Source organism: Chiloscyllium punctatum, chromosome 5 (assembly GCF_047496795.1).
Source record: "Chiloscyllium punctatum isolate Juve2018m chromosome 5, sChiPun1.3, whole genome shotgun sequence".
NCBI classification, from domain to species: domain Eukaryota; kingdom Metazoa; phylum Chordata; class Chondrichthyes; order Orectolobiformes; family Hemiscylliidae; genus Chiloscyllium; species Chiloscyllium punctatum.
The window spans coordinates 75,921,347-75,945,853 of record NC_092743.1 but is presented as its reverse complement, the minus strand read 5'-3'; the positions used below and the strand labels follow the sequence as shown (position 1 = coordinate 75,945,853).

The 24,507-nt window shown below is 42.3% G+C and overlaps 1 protein-coding gene across 12 annotated transcripts in view; it reads left to right on the top strand.

Annotated features, from left to right (window-relative positions):
* Positions 1-24,507, top strand: part of oxr1a (oxidation resistance 1a) — a 511,841-nt gene that overhangs the window by 317,634 nt on the left and 169,700 nt on the right. For all 12 annotated transcript variants that reach the window (XM_072570591.1, XM_072570587.1, XM_072570583.1 and 9 more), the window contains one exon: positions 1,975-2,088. In XM_072570591.1, the coding sequence (XP_072426692.1) occupies positions 1,975-2,088 (114 nt within the window). The remainder of the gene's footprint in view (positions 1-1,974; positions 2,089-24,507) is intronic.

Below are 24,507 nucleotides of genomic sequence, written 5' to 3'. Positions count from 1 at the left end.
ACACATGTGAGTTGTCAGAAAACTGGTATTATTTCAATATGGTACAAAGGAAATGCCAAATAATTTGGCCAGTTAGTCTGTCTTCATTGGGCACATTGTTAGAATCAATCCTGAGAGATCAGATAAGTTCTCACTTAGAAAGGCATGGACTAGTCAAGGGTAGTCAACCTGGCTTAGATGCAGGAAGGCCGTTACTTATTCAACAAGGATGAGTATTGCTTCATTTATCTGGGCGTTGCAATATGTAGATGGTCATCAGCAGGAACCTTCCTTGCCATGTATGACCTGATGCCATGAGACTTCATGGAATCCAGAGTCAATATTGAGGACTCCCAGGGCAACCCCTTTGCATCTGTATAGCACTCTGACCTCACCTGTTTTGAGCCTGTCCTGCTGGTAGGCCAAGACAGATCCAGGGATGATGTTTAGGATATTGTGGCCACATGGTACGATTCTGAGTTTAGCTGCTTCAGGCTATTGCTTGAATAGTCTGAGACAACTCCCGATTTTGGCACTAGTTCCTTGATGCTTGATGTATAAAGTGATTTGTGATGCCAGATCATCTGTCTGGTTTCAACCTTTTTAACTTTTGGTATATTGGTTTAATGAACTTGCTTTGCCATTTCAGAGGACGTTTAACCACATTACTGTGTGTTTGGAGTCGCCATTAGACCATTTCCTTCACATTCATGAACCAGCTGCACTAGCTTTTAGTGTTGTTTTCTTAAATTTCACCAGCTGCCATGTTGGAACTCAGATCCAGAGCATTAGAGCTGGACGTTTGGATTACGAGTCCAGTAACATTACCACAACACCACTGTATTCTGTGATGTGAATGCTTTACTCTAGATCAGATTTACGCAGTTCTTTATCCAGTTGCAATATCACAACACACCTTTCATGTTCTAGTCCAGTGACAAATGCCAGCGTTTCATTAGCCCTTTGATTTTAATTTTTGTCCCTCTCCTCTAACTTGAGGACAGAGTTTTCCTGTGGAGTGCTTCTCAACTAGTGAATGTGATTGTTTAATACTTTTGTCTTGGGAAGCAGATACAAATTCCCACCCTGTCAATTAAGCTTGCTGGTGTTTGGTCATCTCCATTGGTGAGTAGGTACTCCTATATGGCATGAAACAAGCAAAAACATACAGAAGTGAAGCCAGCTGTTAAACTTAACGGAAATTCATCTCTCTGCATAATTTATTTCTTTGTATTTTTATTGACTTCCCCTTAAGCGTAACAATGTGCTTTGCTTCGTCTACTTACGAGTAGCTTCTGTATTCTAACCACATTCTTACTGACATTTTGAATTCCCTGATGGATGTAGTTACCCATTTATTACCTCTGCTGTTGGTCTGTCCTATTAGTGAAAATACCTTTCTACCCTAGAAGGGTAGAAAATACCTTTCTAGGGCAAGTCTACCCTAGAAAACCTTTCACCAACATCAAGATCTCTCTCTCTCAGGCCACCCTGAGCTTTCCCTTTTTGACCAGAAATCAGTCTTTTCAATTTTCCCTTGCAGTAAAGTCTTACAAATCTTGTTCCTCCATTGTGATGGTGAGCACATTTAATTGTGCAGGACATGCATTTGGTATGAACCTTCTTTTGGCCTACCTGCAATGTCTATAAATTACATTTGCAGCAGGGCCTTGGGTAAAGTGAAGGGAACAAGAAATTCTACTCCTCTGTTCTCCCCTCTGCTCCTGCCCTAAGCTCAGTTTTATGTTCAGACCATTAGGGTTGGCTGATCCAGCTTGTCTGTGTTGTATTCAGCTCATGTCTCCCACTTGTGGTTGCAGAAACATATTATTTAAAAATGATTAAGTGGAACGTGCAGTTGTTTTAAAAATTCTATTTATGAATTGTAAATCAGTGAGCACTTTTAATTTTAAAGGGAGTTTATTGTGGTGAATGAGGTTTGTATTAAATTGTTGAGTACATCATCCTTTTACACACTCTTGTGCTATCATGCAGATTCTTTACGTTCCTGATCCAGACTACATTTCCAGTGTGGACAGTTCACCACCATTGAGTCCAGTCAGCCCTTTGTCACCAACCTCTTCAGAAACCGAGTTTGAGAAACCTCTGGTAAGAATGGGAGAGGGGGAAGAATGAAATATGCACAAGTTGGAAAAGTGTAAAAATAAGCAAATGATTAAAATCCCAAGCTGTGAAAGATCATATTTTAGAGGTATAAAAATTGATCAGGAGCATGTTAATTGAAACACACATTTTGTTCCATTATACTATCTGTGTGATTTTCTGATCTCTCTGTCCATTGATCTTTCTTTCTGGCTATATATTTTGTGCCTGTATGCTTTTCTTCACTTCATCTGACGAAGGGGCAGTGCTTTGAAAGCTTGTGATTTCAGGTAAATGTGTTGGACTATAATCTGGTGTTATGTAACTTCTGATCTTTGACGGATAAAATAGTGGATGAAAAATGGGAGGATTTTAGAATTTCAGAAGAAGACTAGGGCATGAATAATAAATACGGGGTATCCAACGCTAAAGTACCATGGGTAATTAATTAATGATATGATGTCATATAATAATAATATTGTTATGGACCGTATGAAATTCCTTCAACTTATTAAGGAGTTAAACTTAGACCTGAACTTTGAACTTATTTAAAGGCGAGTTGTAAGGCACTGCGTTCCAGATATGATTTGATTGGTCATACTACTAGGCTTTAAGCAAAGTACACTTTATTCTTACACCACAGTTAAAATAAAAACAAAATTAGAATTGGCATAACTTGAACTGTATCAGAATAATTAGCAAAATAACTCATCAACTGTTCCAGTATAGGCCAAAATGAGGACTGCAGGTGCTGGAGATTAGAGTAGAGAGTGTGGTGCAGGAAAAGCACAACAGGTCAAGCAGCATCCAAGGAGCAGGACAATCAATATTTCAGGCACAAACTGCAGCATCCCATAAATTCACAAAGGCAAAGGCAAATTCACAAAACAGATTTGTTTCACTTCCTAGATTCTCCAGTCCATGAGAAGGAACACTGATAAAATGAATCTAGCAGCAGAGAGAGAGAGAGATGTATCTTGCAACTTCAACTCCAGAAACCCCAACTTTAACACCTCCAAGCACAACTAAAACCCTGGGTCTGTGTGAACCTGACTTCATCTACTTGTCCTTTTTTTGTCTACTTTTCTTAAAAAAAAATGCTGTTTACAAAGAGGAACCTCCAATTATCTGACATTCAATTAACTAAATTTTGGATGATCCAAACAAGATCGTAATGATCCAATGTGTGGCTACCTATGTTTTCCGGGATCGATTATCTGGCATTCGATTAACCGAGCAAAATGCTCCCCACCCATGTCCTTCGGAAAATCGAGGTTCTTCTGTACTCTGCTTTTCCATGGAGTAGACACCTTGGTACCAGGTTGACAACATCTCTCCAAAAGACCAGAACAAACAAATCCCTCTTAAAGGCACATATTGTCACAATAGCAATAAAATCAAGACACATTTCTTGAGGCGAAGGCTGAGAAAGCATGAGGAAAGGATGGCAGGCTGCGAAAAAGAAATAATAAAATGTTGTTCAAGCATACCATGACTAAAATGTTAGTGAGGAATAAGGGTAAGGGGTTCACTGAAGCAAAGGATATGGCAACAGTATTAAATGAAAATTTTGCTTCATTCTTACCAAATTTGAAGATGTTGATGACGCTTCGTTGAAAATGTGAATGTTCAGCAGTTTGAGCAGTATTGTGACAGATAAAGAAAAGGTGCTAAAAAAGTTGGCATCAGGTAGGGGAATCACCAGGCACAGGTGGGATGCATCCTAGTTTGTTGAGAAAGGTAAGGGAGCAAATTGTGACGACATTGACAAATTTTCCTGGCCACTTTGAACATAGGATTAGTCCCAGAGCACTGGACGATTGAAAATGCGACGCATTTGTTTAAGAAGGGGGCAAAGGATAACGCAGAAAATTACAGACGCATTAGTTTGATATTAATAGTGGGAAAACTAATGGAGCCCGTAATGCTGCACATACTTATATATTTGGAAAAAAAAAAGTTTGATACAGCATGGCTTTGTCAAGGGAGGGTCATGACTGACATGTAATTAAGTTCTTTTGATGAGGTGACACAGACAGTGGATGAGTAGTGCTGTGGATTTTATATATTTGGATATTTAGAAAACATCTGATACTGTGAAGGTTGGTTCCGTTTATTGGAACTTAATTGGTTCTGTTCCTGCTGCTTCCAATTGTCGGTTCCAGTAGTTAGTTGTAGTGGCCAGTATGCTGGTGAGACCCCAAAAGCTTCTGATTCTACTGAGAAACCAAAACTCAGAAATCCTGATCTGAGAGAACTGGCGACACCCATTCAGGCATTGTTTTATTTTAAAAATCCAAGCCTCCAAAGCTGTTTACTCAAGTGGTCTTGGAAGTGCTCAGCACCTCGGCCTTACAGCGTCTCTCAAAAAGAAAGCAAGGACAAAATAACCTCTTTAAAGCCATTGTTACCAGAATCAGAATACCAAGAATGTCAAGAGGCGTCAGATGAGAATCACCCTTACTTGCAGTTCTTATAATTTTGGAATACTTTGCCTGAAAGAATGATGGAGACATATTCCACAGAAGGTTTTGAAAGATGGCTAGATCTATGTTTGGAAGTGGTGATTTTAGTGGTCTATGGAGATAGGACTGGAGAGTGGGACTAGCTGGTAGCAGTTTTGGGAGCCAGTATAAATACTGTGTTGAGTGGCCTCCTGTTCTGCAAAATTCTGATTGTGGGCAAAGACAGAAGAGCAGCTGCAGAATGGAAGAGATTTGAATGGATGTTTTTTCAGCATATTTGATGAAGTGAAATATATTGAAGCACTGCACGGAAATCCCATCTAACAAATCTGTGCAACACCTCCTCCCCCATAACCCACCCGAGGAAATACTTGAGTTTGGTTGAAGAGGTTTGAATAAGCAATGCCGAAAATGGGAAAGAAGTTATTCAAGGAGTTATTTCAAAGTTCAGTCACCAGCGATAGTGTTTAAAGAACAACAAAAGTGTAGCAGATCATGGGATATGAAAGCAAACACAAGAGAATTTTGCAAGCATATTGTGAGGAAGTGGGTAATAAGAGTGCTTTGGGATCCCTTAAAACCGGGTACATAATATTGTAATTAAATTATGAAATGCAGACTTGCTAAATGGTTACTTATCTTGAGTTTTGTCTTAGACTTGTCAAAGTGGAGGTTTGACTGAAGACACCTTGATACATCAAGAATATAGGATACGGGTTAAAGTTATATAGATACTATTTCACACCCTTTTGGATAAGATCTTCTGATTTCATCTGTGGATAAACACAGAACAGTGTGGCAGATAATGGTATCCAAGTGCTGGAAGATCCTCAGCTTTTGGAATTATCCAAAAGGTTCAATGGCCTCGTACCAGAGTCTACTGAGTGGATCATTGAACTGACCATGGTACGGCAATACAGGAAGCCATTCAAACAGAGGGAGTAAAAAGGAACATAGTCCTACCCAGAGACAGAAGATGGGGATAGATGCAGATTTCTGTTGAGTCTGGATAACTTTTTGTGCCCCTGCGACTCCTTGAGACATCTACTCAGGACTGGAACTTACTGTGGGAAGGAGAGAACCTAGTGTTCGTGGCGCATGTAGGTACGAGCAGGAGAAGCAACGGGGATCTACATAGTTCATATGTGGAGTTAGATGCCAAATTAATTTGCATGACCTCTGTATATAAGATTACCTGAACTATAAATTAACAGAAGTATTTAAAAACAATTAAGGATTTAAATGCATGGCTTAAAGTCTGCTGTAGAAGTGGGTTTAGATTCATCGAGTACTGGGGTGAGAACAGCCTCTCCCATGCTGACATTTCCTATTCTATCCAGCTTGTTCATGGTTTTGACAGCATCTCTCCAAGGAGAACAGTCTCGTCTCCTTCAATCTATCTTCATAACTGAAGTTTCTCACACCTAGAACCATTCTAGTAAACTGCTTCTGCTCATTCTTAAGTGCATTCACATCTTTCCTATAATGTGGTGCCTACAACTGTACACCGTACTCCAGCTGAGGTCTAGCAAGTCTCTGTCTTATATATGTTTAGCATTACCGATACTGTTGAATTCCATGACCTTTTTATTAAAACTGAGGATACTCAATAGTTTTTTCATTGCTCTCCTTGTTGGTCTTGCCACCTTCAGGATGCTAGAGTCAGAGTCAAAAAGTGTGATGTTGGTAAAGCACAGCTGGTTAGAGGAGCAGGAGAGTCCATGTTTCAAGCATAAGCTGCTCTTCAGGAATGTGGCGGGTCCCAAGGTCCCACTTCAACTCCACCAAGGGCATGCAAGTCCTGGGCCGCCTCCATTGCCAAGTTCAACCACCTGATGTCTAGAGGAAGAATGCCGCATCTTCTGCCTGGGCACCCTCCAACCACACAGAATCAATGTCAATTTTACCAGTTTCCTCATCTCCCTTCCTACCTTATTGCAGATCCAACCCTCCAACCCTGCACCACCCTCTTGAACTGTCCTACCTGTGCATCTTCCTATCCGCTCCACCTTCCACTCTGACCTATCGCCATCACCCCACACCTTCATCCACTGTTCCCAGATGCCTTGCCCCCCAGCCCCACCCTCCTCCCATTTATCTCTCAGCCCAACATTCCTGATGAAGAGAATATGCTCGAAACATGACTCTCCTGCTCCTCGGATGCTGCCCGAATGGCTGTGCTTTTCCAGCACCGCACTTTTTGACCTCTGTGATATGTGCAGTTATAGTTATGTCCCTCTGCTCCTGCATCCCTTTTAGAATTTTTCCTCCATTTTCTAATGTATTTTAATGTTCTTCCTGCCAAAGTCTGCATCCCTTTTAGAGTTCCATGCTGCCCCTCTGTTTGTTGTTCTTCCAAGTTTCGTGTCACCTCTGCACACCATGATCAAAATCATTTTTATATATAATCAGGAAAATCAAAGCTATCAGTAGATTAGATTGACCCAACAAATCCACACCGCCCCTCCGAAGAGCAACCCATCCGGACCCGTTTCCCTCTGACTAATGCATCTTACACTCTGGGCAATTTAGCATGGCCAATTCAACTAACCTGCACCTATTGTGGGAAGAAACCGGAGCACACGGACGAAACCCATGCAGACACTGGGAGAATGTATAAACTCCACATACAGTTGCCCGAGGCCGGAATCGAAACTGGGTCTCTGACTCTGTGAGGCAGCAGTGCTAACCACTGAGTCACTGCGTGCCGCCCCTGTTAGCCATGTTACTTTCTTGTTTTCAAAAACTCCAATAAGTTAGTTAACCACAATTTTTTTCCCTTCAGAAATCCATACCGATGTTTCCTAATTAATGGACCTTTTTCCATGTGATTACTATTCCAACCTGAATAATTGTTTATAGAAACTTTCCCACCCGAGGTGAATTGTTTAGATTTCGGTGCATTCCTGTCCACTTCAGAGTTGCATTCTTAATTTTATTTTGCCTCTCCTCGTACTTCCAAACAATATGTATCACTTTTTGGCAATAAGTTTAATATGCTATGTGTTTACCTGTTCAACCTACCTGCCTGCATGCTTTGGAATGGTTTGGAGGAAGAGTCAAACTGAATTCAAAGCATTAACTCTGTTTGTTTCTGCACAGACTCTGCTAAACCGGCTGAGGTTCTGCAGCACTTTTGTCTGTATTTTCCATCTGTTTGCTTTTATTTTAGTTTTTCCTTGTGATGTTAGATTGATAGACCATTAGTTTCATGACTGTCTGTCCTGATAAGCGTCTGTTCAGCGATGTTATTGTGCTTATTCTTTATTTCTCATTGGCAAGTGGTTACAGGTCCTGTGTGTGTTCACAGCAGGAAATTGGTGAAGAGTAGTTTGAGCTCGTAATTATATGAAGTAAATTTGGTTTGGTTTCTTTCTAAATGGAGTCCTTGGGTATCTTTATGAAAACAATAGTTTTCAGTATTTTTTAAAATTACAAACAGTAACAATTTATGACGACTTCCACAAAAGTAGTTACAACAAGGTCAAAATTGAGTAGCTGTAGCATGTATTGCAACTTTCACTGTAAAGGTTATTTGAATATATATGTTAAGTAGTCCATGATAGGTACTTTGCCTTGGGCTGATATTACAGCAGGAGTTGCAGCTGTTAGAGTTGCTACACATGGACAAGCAATTGCTTATAGCTTGTCACATTTTCAAGTTTCTTTTAATTTCACCTATGAGAACATAGTTGATATAGCAGTTAATTACATTTTTCTGAATTGCTACAAAAAATACTGTTTTGAAGGGATAGTGTGCGCCATATTTGCATGTTTGGAAGCTTTAATTGTAAATAGGTTCCATACAAAACATTGAGGAAATGAGCAAGTTATCTAGATTTTTGAAGGCATGTTAACCAAGACTAATGTTTGTCTTTTCATTGTCGGCATGGAGTCTCAAAACTGAATAAACCACTTGAGATACAATGCCAGGTCATCTAAGATCATAAGGAGTAGAAGCAACTGAAGGCCATTCAGCACCAGAACCTGCTCCTCCACTCAGATTATGGAGTAGCTGATTATGGTATCAACTCCACTTTCCTGTCTCCCCTTCATGACACTCAACACCTTTTTATCTGTCAAGATTCTGTCTAACAACATTGAATTTTAAATTACTCTGCCACCACCCTGTACTTATAGGGAGGGGCTCACCCGGGACCTTGGGTTCATGTCACACTACAGATAACCGCCATTGCACTGTACGCGCGCACACACACAGACATTCCTATGCACACGGACGGATGGGTGCACACACATAGACGGGCATGCGCGCACAGATGGACGCATGTGCACACTGGCACGCGTGCACACAGACTGACAAGCACGGATACATTGACACACACAGACACACTGGCACACACTGCTACTGACACACAAGGATGCGTGCACACTCTGACATGGGCGGATAGACACTGACATGCACATGCACGGATGGGCCGTGCACTGATGCACGCGTGCACACGGACGGACGCACGTACGTGTACACACACACACACACACACACACACACACACGCGCGCGCACTGACATGCACATGTGGATGGGTGCGCCCACTGGCACACGCACATGCGTGGATGGGCATGCCCACTGGCGCACATGCGGACAGGCACGCCCACTGACACACACACGCGTGGATGAGCGTGTGCACGCATACACAGACTGCCAAACGGATGCGTGCGTACATACAGAAACACACAGACGGGTGCGCACACAACCACAACCCCCCCCCCCCCACGGCGCGCATGCTGACACATGGACAGACAGCGGACAGGCGCGCGTGCTGACACGCACGCACTGACTGACGGGTGCCCGCGCACACACATACTGACGGACGGGCGCGCGCACATGCTGACACACAAACGGACACGTGTGCACGCTGACGCACTGACACACGCACACATGCTGACATGACAGGCATGTGCACACACTCAGACGGGCACGCGCGCATGCACTGACAAAAAGACGCACACACACACACTGACACACAAATGGATGCATGCGCACACACTCATACATACATACACTGACACACGAACGGATGCGCGCACACTGACACACCAGATGCGCACATGCACTCACACTGACATACGGACTGATGCGCGTGCGCACATGCACACGGACGGACGCGCGCACACACACCCACAGACTTAAGACACTCTATGCTCACACTCACTCTCACTCTCTCTCTCTCAGCCCCCCAACCCAGCCAGACACCCACACACTCCCACATGCACACATGCTTTCAGATTTACATTGTACTTTGTTCAAAAACTGCATGAATTCATGTAAGACTCTGTTATCTGACTTTTTAGATTAGAATCAGTCTAAACATTATGGCACAGACCGAGAACACGGGACTAACACCTTCAACATATTGTCTAGCTAGCACCAATTGTTACAATTAATCTGCGAATGCAACATTTATATTAAAAAATTTTGTGATTTACACATGAAAGAAGTGAAACTATCACGGTATTCGAACAGATGAAAGACTCAACAAGCAATCAAGGTATTTTTTCAATGTATAATTTCAGTTACATCACACTGTAAACTTTTGCTATAAATTCTGTGTCTTACAACTGTGTCCTCCACAACTACCTGGTGAAGGAACAGTGCTCTGAAAGTTAGTGCACTTCCAATTAAACTTGTTGGACTATAACCTGGTGTTGTGATTTTTAACTTGGTACACCACAGTCCAACACCGGCATCTCCAAATCATCCGTCACCACTGCTTCCAAGGACACAGAGAAGAAATGTATACTCCCCTGTATGAGTGGGAGACCCTTTTTTAAACTGTTCATGATTGCCCATGAGAATCTACCCTGTCAAGCCCCCTAAGTATAATGTGCATTTCAATAAGGTCCCTTCTCATTCTCAAGTACAGGTCCAATTGACTCAAAGTTTTTTCATAAAGTACCTCCATCCCCGGAATGAATGGGTGCGCCTTGTTTGACCAGCCTCCAATGGAAATATGTTCCTCGTTAAGTTAGTGAGGCTTGGAACTTGAGCAGGCTATTTCGCCTACTGAACCTACTAGTTGATCAGTTTCCATTGTAATCGCCATCTCCTTTGATATGCTTAGCTTACTGAAACCTATCAATTTCTGTTTTTTGAACCTGCTCAATGATTGAGCATCCAAAGCCTTTTGGGGAAGATAATTCCAAAGACCCACTACCTGTTCCTTGTCTCAATCTCACCTGACATTGATGACATATATGCTGAGTGGACTGTTAAGCCAATTTGTAAGAAATATCATCGTCGCAACTGCTATTTAAGGTGTCATTTGTGGTTCATGCTTGAATTGTGTTGCTGCTGGGTTTGCGAGTATGGGCACTTAGCCAGAATTGTGTTTAATATTTGTTTTGTTTGACTCATGTATGGTAAGCATTGCTTTGTTTAAACCGGAAATGAGAGGGAGTTTTGAGGTATTTTTTAGAAGAATTGTTTGCCTAAAAAAAACTTCTGAAGGTTTTATTTTGAAAGGTTACCTGGTAGAATGTTGCACTCCTGCAGTACTGTGCAATTGTATTACAATCACATCTTCTCAGAAGAGATTTCCCGATTCTTTCGTTCAAGCCTCAAACTGTGTGAGAAGCAAAGTAAGTGACTGCTGGGCCCCTTGCTGAGGTAATTGTATCATCACTAGCCACAGGTGAGGAGCAGGAAGACTGGAGGTTGCTGGCAATGTGCCACTATTTAAGAAAGATGGTTGGAAAAGCCGGTGAGCCTGACAAGGTGTTAGAGGGACGGGATTGACTTATATTTGGAAAGGCAAGGACTGATTATCTCTAATCAACATGGCTTTGTGTGTGGAAAATCATGTTTCAATAATTGATTGAGTTTTTTGAAGAAGTAATGAAGAGAATTGATGAGGGCAGACTGGTGGATGTGATCTACATGGACTTCAGTCAGGTGTTTGACAAGGTTCTTCATGATGGACGGGTTAGCCAGAATAGGGATTGAACTAGTTATTTAAATACAGAACTGGCTTGAAGGTAGAAGGCAAAGACTGGTGGTACTGGGTTTCTGGAGGCCTGTGATCAGCAGTGTGCTTCAAGGTTCGGTGCTGGATCCACTGCTTTTTGTCATTTATTTCAATGGCGATATGTGAACATAGGTATAGTTAGTAAGTTTGCAGATAACACCAAAATTGGAGGTATAGTGGACAGCAACGAAGGTTACCTCAGTACAATGGGATCTTGATCAGATGGGCCAATTGGCTGAGGAGTGGCAGATGGAGTTTAATTTAGATAAATATGAGGTGCTGCATTTTGGAAAGGCAGTTCAGGGCAAGACTTATACACCTTAATGGTAAGATATCAAACTATTCAGAAGGCCAGACAGGAAGGTGGAGGCGGTGTAGCTTTGATATTTAAGGATGACATCAGGGCGGTGGTTAGAGATGATATAAATAAAGCTGAATCCATTTAGGTGGAAATTAGAAATTCTAAGCGGTGATTTTAAAAAAAAGTCACTACTAGGCATAGTCTATTGGCCAGCAAATATTTGCTGGCCTTTGGTCGGTCCATGGAGAAGAGTTAAGTCATTTTATGGTTGTACAGGACATTGCTTTGGCAATCTTCAGAATATTGCTTGCAAGTCTGGTCTCCCTCTTATTGGAAGGATGTTGTGAAATTTTGAAAAGGTTTAAAAAAAATTTACAAGGATGTTGCTAGGGTTGGAGGGAATGTGCTGTAGGGAGAGGCTGAATAGGTTAGAGCTATCTTCCCTGGAGGACACTGACCGGTGATGTTACAGAGGTTTATAAAATTGTGGTGCATGGATAGGGTAAATAGTCAACGTCTTTTCTCTGTGGTGGGGGTGTCCAAAACTAGAGGGCATAGGTTTGGATGAGAAGGGAAAGATTTAAAAGGAACCTAATGAGCAGCTTTTTCACACGGAGGCTGGTGTGTTTATAGAATGAGCTGCTAGAGGATGTGGTGGAGGCTAATACAATTACATTTAGAAAGCACCTGGCTGGGTCTGTGAATAGAAAGTGTATAGAGGGATATGGGCCAATTGCTGGTAGATGGGACTAGATTAATTTAGGATACCTGGTCGGCATGGACAAGTTGGACCAAAGGGTCTGTTTCTGTCCTGTATATCTCTACGACTAATATTGCCTCATCATCTCAATCTTTGATCTAGGATAGCTTTATCTTGACAAAGATCAAAAGAACTGTGCATACTGGAAATCAGAAACAAAAACAGAAATGACTAGAAAATCTCAGCAGATCTGGCAGTGTTCTGTGGAGAAAAATCAAAGTTAATGCTTCGGGTCAAGTGACCCTTCAGAACTCCGCTTTTTCCTTGATTCGTTCTGTTGTATCGAATTTTATCTTTGGCTTTCTAAATCTTGCTTAAACCATATCCCCCATTTCAGTCCTGTTGATTACCTTACTTATCTTATTTGTGAGGAGGCTGATCTTGCCTGGTTTGAATTGGAGTTAACCCATATCAGCAGCTTTTTATTTTCTCTGCTGGTGGTCCCCTCTTCCCACACCACTATAATCCACAGATTTAATCCTCTAATTTCCATAACTCAGCTCATATAACAATCCAGTGGTTCAGAAAGTCTTTTCAGCTTTAGCACTTTTTTTTATTTGTTCACGGGATGTGGATGCTACTGGATACGTCAGCATATATTGCCCATTGTCCTTTATCAATAGATACCCACTCCTTACTCACCAATATCCTTCACCTCCACCTCATTTGCTGCAGACACTTTTCCACTTGAATTTATTATAGACTTTCTCCCCACCTCTCACTCATTGCACGAACTTCTTGCCCCTCCATCCTCTGTCAAACACATGCGTGTGTACCAGTTAATTGCCACTCTCCAATTCACTCCTATTCCTCCTACTCCATATACACACCCACAAACACAGACAATTACATGCAGACCCAGAAATGTGTGCAAAGATAGAAATATACAGATGTGCACAGAGAGAGAAAGAGAGACCCTCCTACAGAGACTGCCTTGCCTCCATGCTGGATTACCAACTATAATTTAGACCTCCCCAAGTGTCTGCTGAACGTTAGAATCATAGAATTATTACAGTGTGGAACGAAGCCCTTCAGACTCTCCAAAGAGCATCCCAACTAGACGCAGCCCCTACCCCTTTTTAACCTTACATTTACCATGGTTGTCTTTAAACTGTGGTAGGAAGAAGGAACACCTGGTGAAAACCCATGCAGACATGGGTAGAACATGCAAAATCCACCAAAGCTGGAATCAAACCCAGGTGCCTGGCAGTTTGAGGCAGCAATGCTAACCACTGAGCCACCGTTTTTTGTTCCTAAAAACCTCCTGCACTGTTGATGATGTAATTGTTTTCAGATGATGTAATTGTTGTGATTCCAAGTTTGGTTGAGACCCATATTTTGGAGGTGGTCATCTTGACCAGGAAGCAATGGTCCTGTTGAATTTGAACCCTAAGCCATTCATCTTTTTTGTGTTACATAATGTTTAGCTCTTCTGATGTTGGTTCCTACATGACAACTGAATCTCCTCCGTCCCACTCCAAATGCCGTTCTGGTCATGACAAAGTGTTTTTCACCTTGATAGACAATGCTGTCTGGAACAGGGAGTCTATCTCTAGCTGCCTCTACCACTATCAAACTGCTTTTTACTCCTTGCCACATAAATGATATCCTGTTCCATGATATAAAAATAGTGTAACCCTTTATCATATAGTCCTCCTTCCCACATAAATTGCACCAGTGGTTCAAAATGAAAGACTGGGACTCCTCCATCACTCTGTGCTAAATACTCTTACCTGCCTGATTCAAGTCCCATCCTCCCTTCCCTAACAATAGACCAACTCTAAAGTTCATCAATCTAAGGGATGTGGCTGTCTCCTGAAGCAGAATGTCCAACAAAATTTTTTCCCCCTCCCTGGCATGATTCCATGTCTGCAGTTCAGACAGCAGGATTGAAGTATTGATTGAGTTAATAGGCTGAAGAATAAAAATTGGTGGTGTAATGGATCGTGAAGAAGGTTACGTCAGAGTACAATGGGATCTTTATCAGATGGGTAGATGGAGTTCAGTTTAGATAAATATGAGCTGCTGCATTTTGGAAAGGCTATTCAAGGCAGGACTTATACACTTAATGGTAAGGTCCTAGGGACTGTTGCTGAACAAAGAAACCTTGGAGTGCAGGTTCATAATTCCTGGAAAGTGGAGTCACAGGTCGACAGGATAGTGAAGAATGCATTTGGTATACTTTTATTGGTCAGTGCACTGAGTCGAGGAATTGGGAGATCACATAGTGGCTGCACAGGGCATTGGTTTGGCCACTTGGAGTATTGCGTACAATTCTGGCCTCCCTCCTATAGGAAAGACTTATGAAACTTGAAAGGGTTCAGAAAAGATTTACAAGAATCTTGCCAGGGTTGGAGGATTTCAGCTGTAGGGAGAGACTGAATAGGCTGGGTCTATTTTCTCCAGAGAGTCAGAGCTGAGAGTTGACCTTATGAAGGTTTATAAAACAATGAAGGTGTAAACAGACAAGGTCTTTTCCCTAAAGCTAGAGAGCATAGAATAAGGGGAAAAGATTTAAAAGGGGATTTAAAAGACCTATGGGACAAAGTTTTTATGCAGAGGGTGAAGCATTGTATGGAATGAGCTACAGGAGGAAATAGTGGAGACTTGTATAATTACAGAATTTAAAAGGCAACTGGATGGCTATATGAATTGGAAGGATATGGGGGATATGGGCTAAGTGCTAGCAAATGAGACTGGATTGATTGAGAATATCTTGTCAACATGGATGAGTTGAACTGAATGTTTCTGTGCTGTACATCTCCGACACTGCAATTTGCGATTATATTCAGAGATAGACAGTTTCCAGGATTGCAAGAAGACTAAAGGTTGACAATGCCACTTACCAGAGGTAAAATAAAATAACAGAGCAGAGCCATATCATTTTTCTGTCTCTTATTTCCTGGCACCAAACTTCTGACTCTACCAGCCAGTTAAATAATTGACACTTTGTTCCCTCAGTCAGCCTGTGTTGGAGCAAGCCCTCAAACAAGCTTCTGCTCATATTCAAATTACAACTCTCTAAACCAGCATCCTGCTGCAGTAGTGAATACTTTGGCATCCACTTCCAGCAGATTGACAGACACACTTGTTGTCTTTGACAGATGGTTTCTATTAATGTTTACAATCTCTAGAGTCGTGGAGATGTACAGCATGGAAACAGCTCCTCAGTCCAACTCGTCCATGCCATCTAGATATCCTAAAATTAAGTCCCTCTTGCCAGCATTTGTCCCATACCCCTCTAAACTCAACCTATTCATACACTCATCCAGATGCCTTTGGAATGCTGTAATTGTACCAGCCTCCAGCACCTTCTCGGGCAGCTCATTCCATACATTTATCTGCCTCTATATGAAAAAGCTGCCCGTTAGGTCCTGTTTATATCTTTTCCTTCTCACTTTAAACCCATGTCCTATAGTTTTAGATACCCTACCCTGGGGAAAAGACATTATTTCCCTTATCCATCCATTGCATAATTTTATAAACCTCTAAGGTCACCATTCATCCGCGGATGCTCCAGTCTATTCTGCTTCTCCTGATAGCTCAAGCCTTCCAACCCTGGCAACATCCTTGTAAATCTTTTCTGAACCCTTTCAAGTTTCACAACATTTTTATTCTATCAGGGAGATCAGAAATGAATGTTGTATTCCAAAAGTAGCCTAAACAGTGTTCAAGGGGTGTGGGGAGAGGGTGGGAATGGGATACAGAGATTGCATGATCGTATTCCATGGTGGTGCAGGCTCAAAGCCAAATGGCCTACTCCTGCGCCTATTTTCTATGTTTCCATTTTTCTACAGAGCTACAACATGACCTTCCAAATCCTATATTCAATGCAAGCATACTAAACTCCTCCTTCACTTTCCTTTTTTTTAACCTGTGACTTTAAATGAACAATGAACTTGCACCCAAAGGACATTTTGGTTAGCATTGCTCCCCAGGACCGCACCATTAAATGTATAAGTCCTGCCTGATTTTCTTTGCCCAAATGGATCATTGATAACCACTGCTCTCTGTTATTTTGTTTTACTTTTAGTAGGTGGCACTGTCAATCTTTAGTCTTCTTGCTATCCTGAAAACTGCAATTTGCGATTATATTATAGAACTTTGTGGCAAGCTAGGGAAGTGATTGCTGAGCTTCTTACTGACATATTTGTATCATTGATAGCCACTGGTGAGATGCTGGAAAACTGGATGTTGGCTAATATGATGCCATTATTTAAGGAAGGTAGTAAGGAAAAGCCAAGGAACTACAACATAGAAGTGGATGTCACATCCAAAACATTTATACAAATTACAAAAAGCAATGGATCCAACAATGATCCTTACGGCACATAGCTGATCATAGGAATCCATTCTGAAAAGCATCCCTCGTTCATCACCCTCTGCTAATATAGAATACTTACAGTGTGGAAACAGGCTCTTCGGCCCAACAAGTCCACACCGACCCTCCGAAGAGCAACCCACCCAGACCCATTCCCCTACATTTACCCCTTCACCTAACACTACAGGCAATTTAGCATGGCCAATTCACCTAACCTGCACATTTTTGGACTGTGGGAGGAAACCAGAACACCCGGAGGAAACCCATGCAGACACTGGGAGAATGTGCCAACTCCACACAGACAGTTGCCTGAGGTGGGAATTGAACCGATCATTGTGAGGCAGCAGTGCTAACCACTGCCACCATGCCGCCCCACTGCTCCGTGCTGCTCTGTCTTCCATCTTCAAGCCAAACTTTTATCCAAATGGTTAGTTCTCCCTGTATTCCATGTGATTTAACATTGCTAACCAGTCAACCATGTGGAACCTTGCCAAATGCATTGTCCATGTGGACAATATTCACCACTCAGCCTTCATCAATCCTTTGTTAGTTCTTCAAGTAATTGAGACAATATTACCCACACATGCAACCATGTTGACTCTCCCTTATCTGTCCTTACCTTTCCAATTACTTGTAAATCCTATCTCTCCTAATCCCCTCCAACAATTTGCCCACTGCTGATATCATGCTCACCGTTCCGTAATTCCTTGGCTTTTCCTTACCATCTTCCTTAAATAATGGCACCACATTAGCCAGCTTCCAGTCTTCCAGAATCTCACCAGTGGCTCTCAATGATACAAATATGTCAGTAAGGAGCTCAGCAACCACTTCCTTAGCTTGTCACAAAGTTCTAGAGCACACCTTCAAAATTGACCTTCCAATTCAGAATTTTAACTTTTCGATCAGGTCTATCCTTTTCTATAACTTCTTTAAAGCAAACAAGAATAATGTTTACTGGCCCCAACGTTCTCCCCCACCTACAGCTTGGTCACTTGCTCTGTCTTATTTCCAAGAGTATGTCAAGCTTTGCACTTTCTCTGGTAGGTGCATCCACATACTGAATCGCGAACTTTTCTTGTACACATTTAACAAATTCCTCTCCATCGAAGCCCTCAACACTGTAGCAGTCCCAATCTTTGTTTGAAAAGTTAAAATCCTCTACCTTTACAACTGTATTATCTAACAGATAACTGAGGTCTCCTTACAAATTTACTTCTCAATTTCCTGCTCACTATTGGGGTGATCTATAAAACAATGCCAGTAGGGTGATCATCTCTCTCTCTTATTTCTCAGTTCTACATAAATAACTTCACTGGACATAGTACTCGGAATATTCTCCCAAAGTACAGCTATAACATTTTCCTAACAAAAAAAAAACACACTCCTTCCCCTCGCTGTTCTCCCTTTTTGTCCATCGTAAAGCACCTGGAACATTAAACTGCCAGTCTTGTTCCTCTGTGAGTCGCATTTCTTTAATTGCTATGACATCCCAGTCCCATATCCTCAGTTATGCCCTGAGCTCATCTGCCTTCCCAGTTAGGCCTCTTGCATTGAAATAATTGCAGTTTAAGTTATTAGTCCTACTTCGTTCTCTGCCTTGCTCCTATCTGTTGACTTATTCCTTTTCTCAACTGTACCAGCCTCTATTCTCACTGTCTCTTCGGGCCACGCCTCCTGAGTAGCACAAGCAAATCTCCCCACTTGTGTATTAGTCCCCTTCCAATTCCAATACAACCCATCATTCTTTATTTAGATTGCTTCTATCCCAGAAGAGCTTCCAATGATCCAAAAATGTGAATCTTCTCCTCTGCACCAAAGCCTCAGCCATGCATTCATGTGCTCTTTCCTGCTTTTCCGACTCTTGCGAGCATATGGCAGTGGGAATAATCCAGATATTACTACCCTCAAAGACCTACTTTTAACCTCCTGCCTAATTTTCTATATCTCTCCTCAGAACCTTGCCCTTTCCTCTTCCTATGTCATTGGTACCAAAGGGTACAACGATGGCCTAGTCATACTCGCTTATGAGAATATTCTGCAAAATATCCTTTATCCTGGCACCAGGGAGGCAACACACCATTCTGATATCTCGCTGTCAGCTGCAGAAAGTCTGTGTCAATGACTCAAGAATCTGAAGCTTTAAGATCAGAAGTCAAATTCTATGCGTTAATTTAAATTGCAGCATGAGAAATACAAAACTCAGTTTCTATTTACTACCCGTTAAACAAAATTCTAATCTCTAGATTTTGAGTCTAAGCCTCTGAATTAATTGTCCTGCAGTGTAATTACTACTACTGTCTCCATGTTGACTCCAATCATTTTTGATTTGTTTTTGAACTCTGGCATTCAAGATCTTGGTCAAAAGTATGCTCCATTTTCTTGAGCAGATAGATTAAGGATCCAGGCGTAAAAATCAAATTGATAGAGGTGAACCTCTGGACTTAGTATTCGGTGTAAGATTAAGACCAATTAATAGATTCATTGAGATGTACAGTATGGGAACAGATCCATAGGTCCAACTTCTCCATGACAACTAGATATCCAAAATTAATCTAGTCCATTTACCAGCATTTGGCCTATTTTCCTCTAAACCCTTTATATTCATATAACCATCCAGATGCCTTTTAAATGTTGTGATTGTACCAGCCTCCCCCACTTCCTCTGTAGCACATTCTATACACGCACCACCCACTTTGTTTAAAAAAAAATGCTCCTGAGATGCCTTTTAACACTTTCCCTTCTCACCTTATAACTATGCCCTCTAGTTTTGGGCTACTCAGTCTGTTTGCCCAATTCATGACCCTCATAATTTTATAAACCTCTATAAGGTCACCCCTCAGCCTCCAATGCTCCAGGGAAAACAGCCTCATCCTGCTCAGCCTCTCCCCATAGCTCAAATCCTCCAATCCTGGCAACATCCTTATAAATCTTTTCTGAACCCTTTCAAGTTTCACAACATCTTTCCGATAGGAAGGAGACCAGAATTGCACGCAATATTTCAACAGTGGCCTAACCAATATCCTGTACAGCTGGAACAGGACCTCCCAACTCATGTACTTAATACTATGACCAAATAAAAGCAAGCATACCAAACGCCGCCTTCAATATCCTATCTACCTGCACTCCATGGTCTCTTTGTTCAACAATACTCTCTAGGACCTTACCATTAAGTGTATAAGTCCTGCAAAGATTTGCTTTCCCAAAATGCAGCACCTCACATTTATCTGAATTAAACTCCATCTGCCATTTCTCAGCCCATTGGCCCATCTGATCAAGATCCTGTTGTAATCTGAGGTAACCTTGTTCGCTGTCCACTCCACCTCCAATTTTGATGTCATCTGCAAACTTACTAACTGTACCTCTTATGCGCGCATCCAAATCATTTATGTAAATGACAAAACATAGAGGACCCAGCATAAAGGTGCCATCCTTGTGGCACTCCACTGGTCACAGGCCTCCAGTCTGAAAAACAACCGTCCACCACCACCCTCTATCTTCTACCTTTGAGCCAGTTCTATAATCCAAATGGCTAGTTCTCCCTTTATTCCATGAGATCTAACCTTGCTAACCAGTCTCCCATGGGGAACCTTGTCGAACGCCTTACTGAAGTCCATTTGGATCACATCTACTGCTCTGCCCTCATCAATCCTCTTTGTTACTTCTTTAAAAAACTCAGTCAAGTTTGTGAGACATGATTTCCCATGCACAAAGTCATGTTGACTATCCCTAATGAGTCCTTGCCTTTCCAAATACACATATATCCTGTCCCTCAGGATTCCCTCCGCCGACATCAGGCTCACTGGTCTATAGTTCCCTGGTTTGTCCTTTTCGCCAATTTCCAGTCTTCTGGCACCTCACCTGTGTCTACTGATGATACAAATACCTCAGCAAGAGGCCCAGCAATCACTTCTCTCGCTTCCCACAGAGTTCTCAGGAACACCTTTATGCACTTCCTCTGTAATATGGACATTTTGCAAGATGTCACTATCTATTTTGCTACTTTCCACATCTTCCATGTCCTTTTCTACAGTAAATACTGATGCAAAATACTTGTTTAGTATCTCCCCCATTTTCTGTGGCTCCACACAAAGGCTGCCTTGTTGATCTTTGAGGGGCTGTATTCTCTCCCTAGTTATCCTTTTGTCCTAATGTATTTGTACAAACCCTTTGGATTCTCTTCAATTCTATTTGCCAAAGCTATCTCATGTCCCCTTTTTGCCCTCCTGATTTCCCTCTTATGTATACTCTTTATACTCTAAGGATTCACTCAATCTATCCTGTCTATATCGTACATCTGCTGCCTTCTTTTTCTTAACCAAACCCTCAATTTCTTTAGGAGAAAGTGAGGACTGCAGATGCTGGAGATCGGAGTTGAAAATGTGTTGCTGGAAAAGCGCAGCAGGTCAGGCAGCATCCAAGGAGCAGGAGAATTGACGTTTCGGGCATGAGCCCTTCCTCAATTTCTTTAGTCATCCAGCATTCCCTATACCTACCAGCCTTTCCTTTCACCCTGGCAGGAATATACTTTCTCTGGATTCTCGTGATCTCATTTCTGAAGGCTTCCCATTTTCCAGCCATCCCTTTACCTGTGAACATCTGCCTCCAATAAGCTTTTGAAAGTTCTTGCCTAAAACATCAAAATTGGCCTTCCTCCAGTTTAGAACGTCAACTTTTAGATCTGGTCTATCTTTTTTCATCACTAATTTAAACTTAATAGAATTACGGTTCCTGGCCCCAAAGTGCTCCCCCACTGACACCTCAGTCACTTGTCCTCCCTTATTTCCCAAGAGTAAGTCAAGTTTTGCACCTTCTCCAGTAGATACATTCACATACTGAATCAGAAAATTATCTTGTGCACACTTAACAAATTTCTCGCCATCTAAACCTTTAACACTATGGCAGTCCCTGTCGATGTTTGGAAAGTTAAAATCCCCTACCATAACCACCCTATTATTCTTACAAATAGCTGAGATCTCCTTGCAAATTTGTTTCTCAATTTCCCTCTGACTATTAGGGGAGTCACAACATTGAATTCCCAGGTACCAACCCATGCTTCAAGTTCACCCACCTTATTCCGGATGATTCTGGCATTGAAATAGACACACTTCAAATCAACTTTTTGCTTTCCGGTGCCGTCTTGCAACCCTGAAACCTTATTTCGAACCTCTGTACTCTCAACTTCCTCTAAACTCAAACTCCAATTCAGGTTCCTAATCCACCTGAAGAGCATTAGCAAATTTCCCCCCAAGGCTATTGGTACCCTGCTAGTTCAGGTGAAGGCCATCCTATTTGTAGAGGTCCCACCTATCCCAGGAAGAGCCCCAATTATCCAGTAATCCAAAACCCTCTCTCCTGCACCACACGTTTAGCCACATGTTTGCTAGCACATGGCATGGTTAACAAACCAGAGATAACAACTCTTTGTCCTCACTCTTAGCTTCCACCCTAGCTCCCTGAATTTCTGCCTTAAATCCCTATCTCTCTTCCGACCTTTGCCATTGGTGCCTATGTGGACCATGACATGGGGCTGTTCCCCCTCCCCTGCAAAGATCGCGAAAGCATGATCCGAGACATCACAAACCCTAGCACCTGGGAGGCAACACGCCAACGGTTACAGTCTCTCGTTCCCACAGAACCTCCTGTCTGTACCCCTGACTAAAGCTGCATCCTTTCCTTCTGAGCAACAGGGATAGACTATGTGCCAGAGACCTGTGCCCCATTGCTTATCCCTGATAAGTTGCTCTCTTTCCACCCCCACCCCCTCCATACCACCCCCAGCAGTATCCAAAACTGTTTACTTGTTGTTGAGGGGAACAGCCTCAGGGGATCCCTGCACTGCCTGCTACTTCCATTTCCGCCCCCTGACAGTAACCCTTCTTTTACCTGAGGTGTGACTACCTCCCTGTAACTCCTCTCAATAATCCCCTTCACCTCCTGGGAAAAAAATCCGAAGTTCATCCAGGTCCCTAACACGGTTTTCAAGGAGCTGGCATTGGGTACACTTCCCGCAGATATAGTCAGCAGGGGCACTAGTGGCGACCCTTGCCTCCCACATTCTGCAGGAGGAACATTCAACTGCCATAACCTCCATTCCCACTGTTCTAAATTCCCAACAAGCCTACTGAAAACAGAGAGAGGAAAAAAAAAGACTGGTCACCTTATTAATCCAGCGCAAAGATCCTTTTTGGTTAGGGGAGGAGAATGGGTGGAGACACTACCCGTGTGTACCTTTCAGGAAGCACTTCACCACAAAGCATGCAAGCCAACTGACCTTGTGATGTTGACACGGTCCTCGGCGCACCGTGACAGAGTACCAGGATTTGAATCATGGACTAGCTAACAGGAGTTTGTGTTTTAAATCATTTCCCAGTTCCCCAAATTGCGTTGATGAAATGTGCATTGTAGGACAACGACCTGTAATGCAACTTCCCCCACCCCTTTTACATCTCCTTCCATCACACTTGAAACATTTAAATCTTGGACAATCAGCTGCCAATCCTGTCTCTATAATTTCAATTATGTAATAGTTCAAAGTACTAACCAAAGCTCTAAGTTCATCATCTTTGCCTATTCTCATATCTTTTTAGCCAGATATTCATCCTATATATCCTACGGTTTCTACTCTGACTAGTTCATGGCACTGGTTTAGAATAACTACCTTTTGAGGTGCTGCATTTCAACTTTCTTCCTAGTTTTTGATATTCTGCTTTTAGGACCTCATTCCTTTTTTTTAAACCTACGTACCTCGACCACTGACTGTTCACTCTTCCCCCTCCATAATGTCCTTCATTATCTCAGACATCCGTGATCAAGAAGGCAACACACTATCCTGGACTCTTGTTTGCAGCCACAGAAACTCCTTACAATTGAATCCCCTGTAATTACAGCATTTCTGTGCCTATTTCTCCCTCCCTCTGCAGTATAGCCAACCATGGCGCCATGAATTTGGCTGCTGGCTTTATCCTCTGAGAGGCCATTCCCCTCAACCATATCAAAAACAGGACATCTGTTTTGCACGGAAATTGCCACAAGAATTCCTGCACTGCCTGATTAGTCCTCCTGTTCTGCTTACATGGGCCTCCTGGTCTGCCTGATGTTCACCCATTCCTTTTCTGTTTGTGGAGTCTGAGTCTGTGGTGTGACCACCTCACTTTTATACGTGCTAACAATACTGTCCACCTCGTGCATGCTGTATAGTGTCCCCAGATGCCACTCCAACTCCGAAACTCAGGCTTCCAGGAGCTGCAACTGGCAACACTTCTTGCACACATACAGGTCCCGGTCGCTGTAAGTGTGCCTGGCTTCCCGCATCGTGCAAGAGGAGCAGACTATGATTTGGGTTCTCCTGCCATGTCTTACCCCTTTTAACTTAATTAATCCTTTAGTATGGCAAGTATTTTTAATATTAAGTTAAAGCTGGTGGTGCTGTTTGCTCCAATAACAATTTTTCAAAACTTACCTGCTGCTCACCAATAATTTCCAGAAACTGTTTAAGCACGTGCTCTTTTATCTGCTGTAACTCTTGTTATCAACCTTGCTTTTCTCTGAACCTCACCACTGCTCTTTTGGTTAGAGGAAAGAGGGATGGAAAAT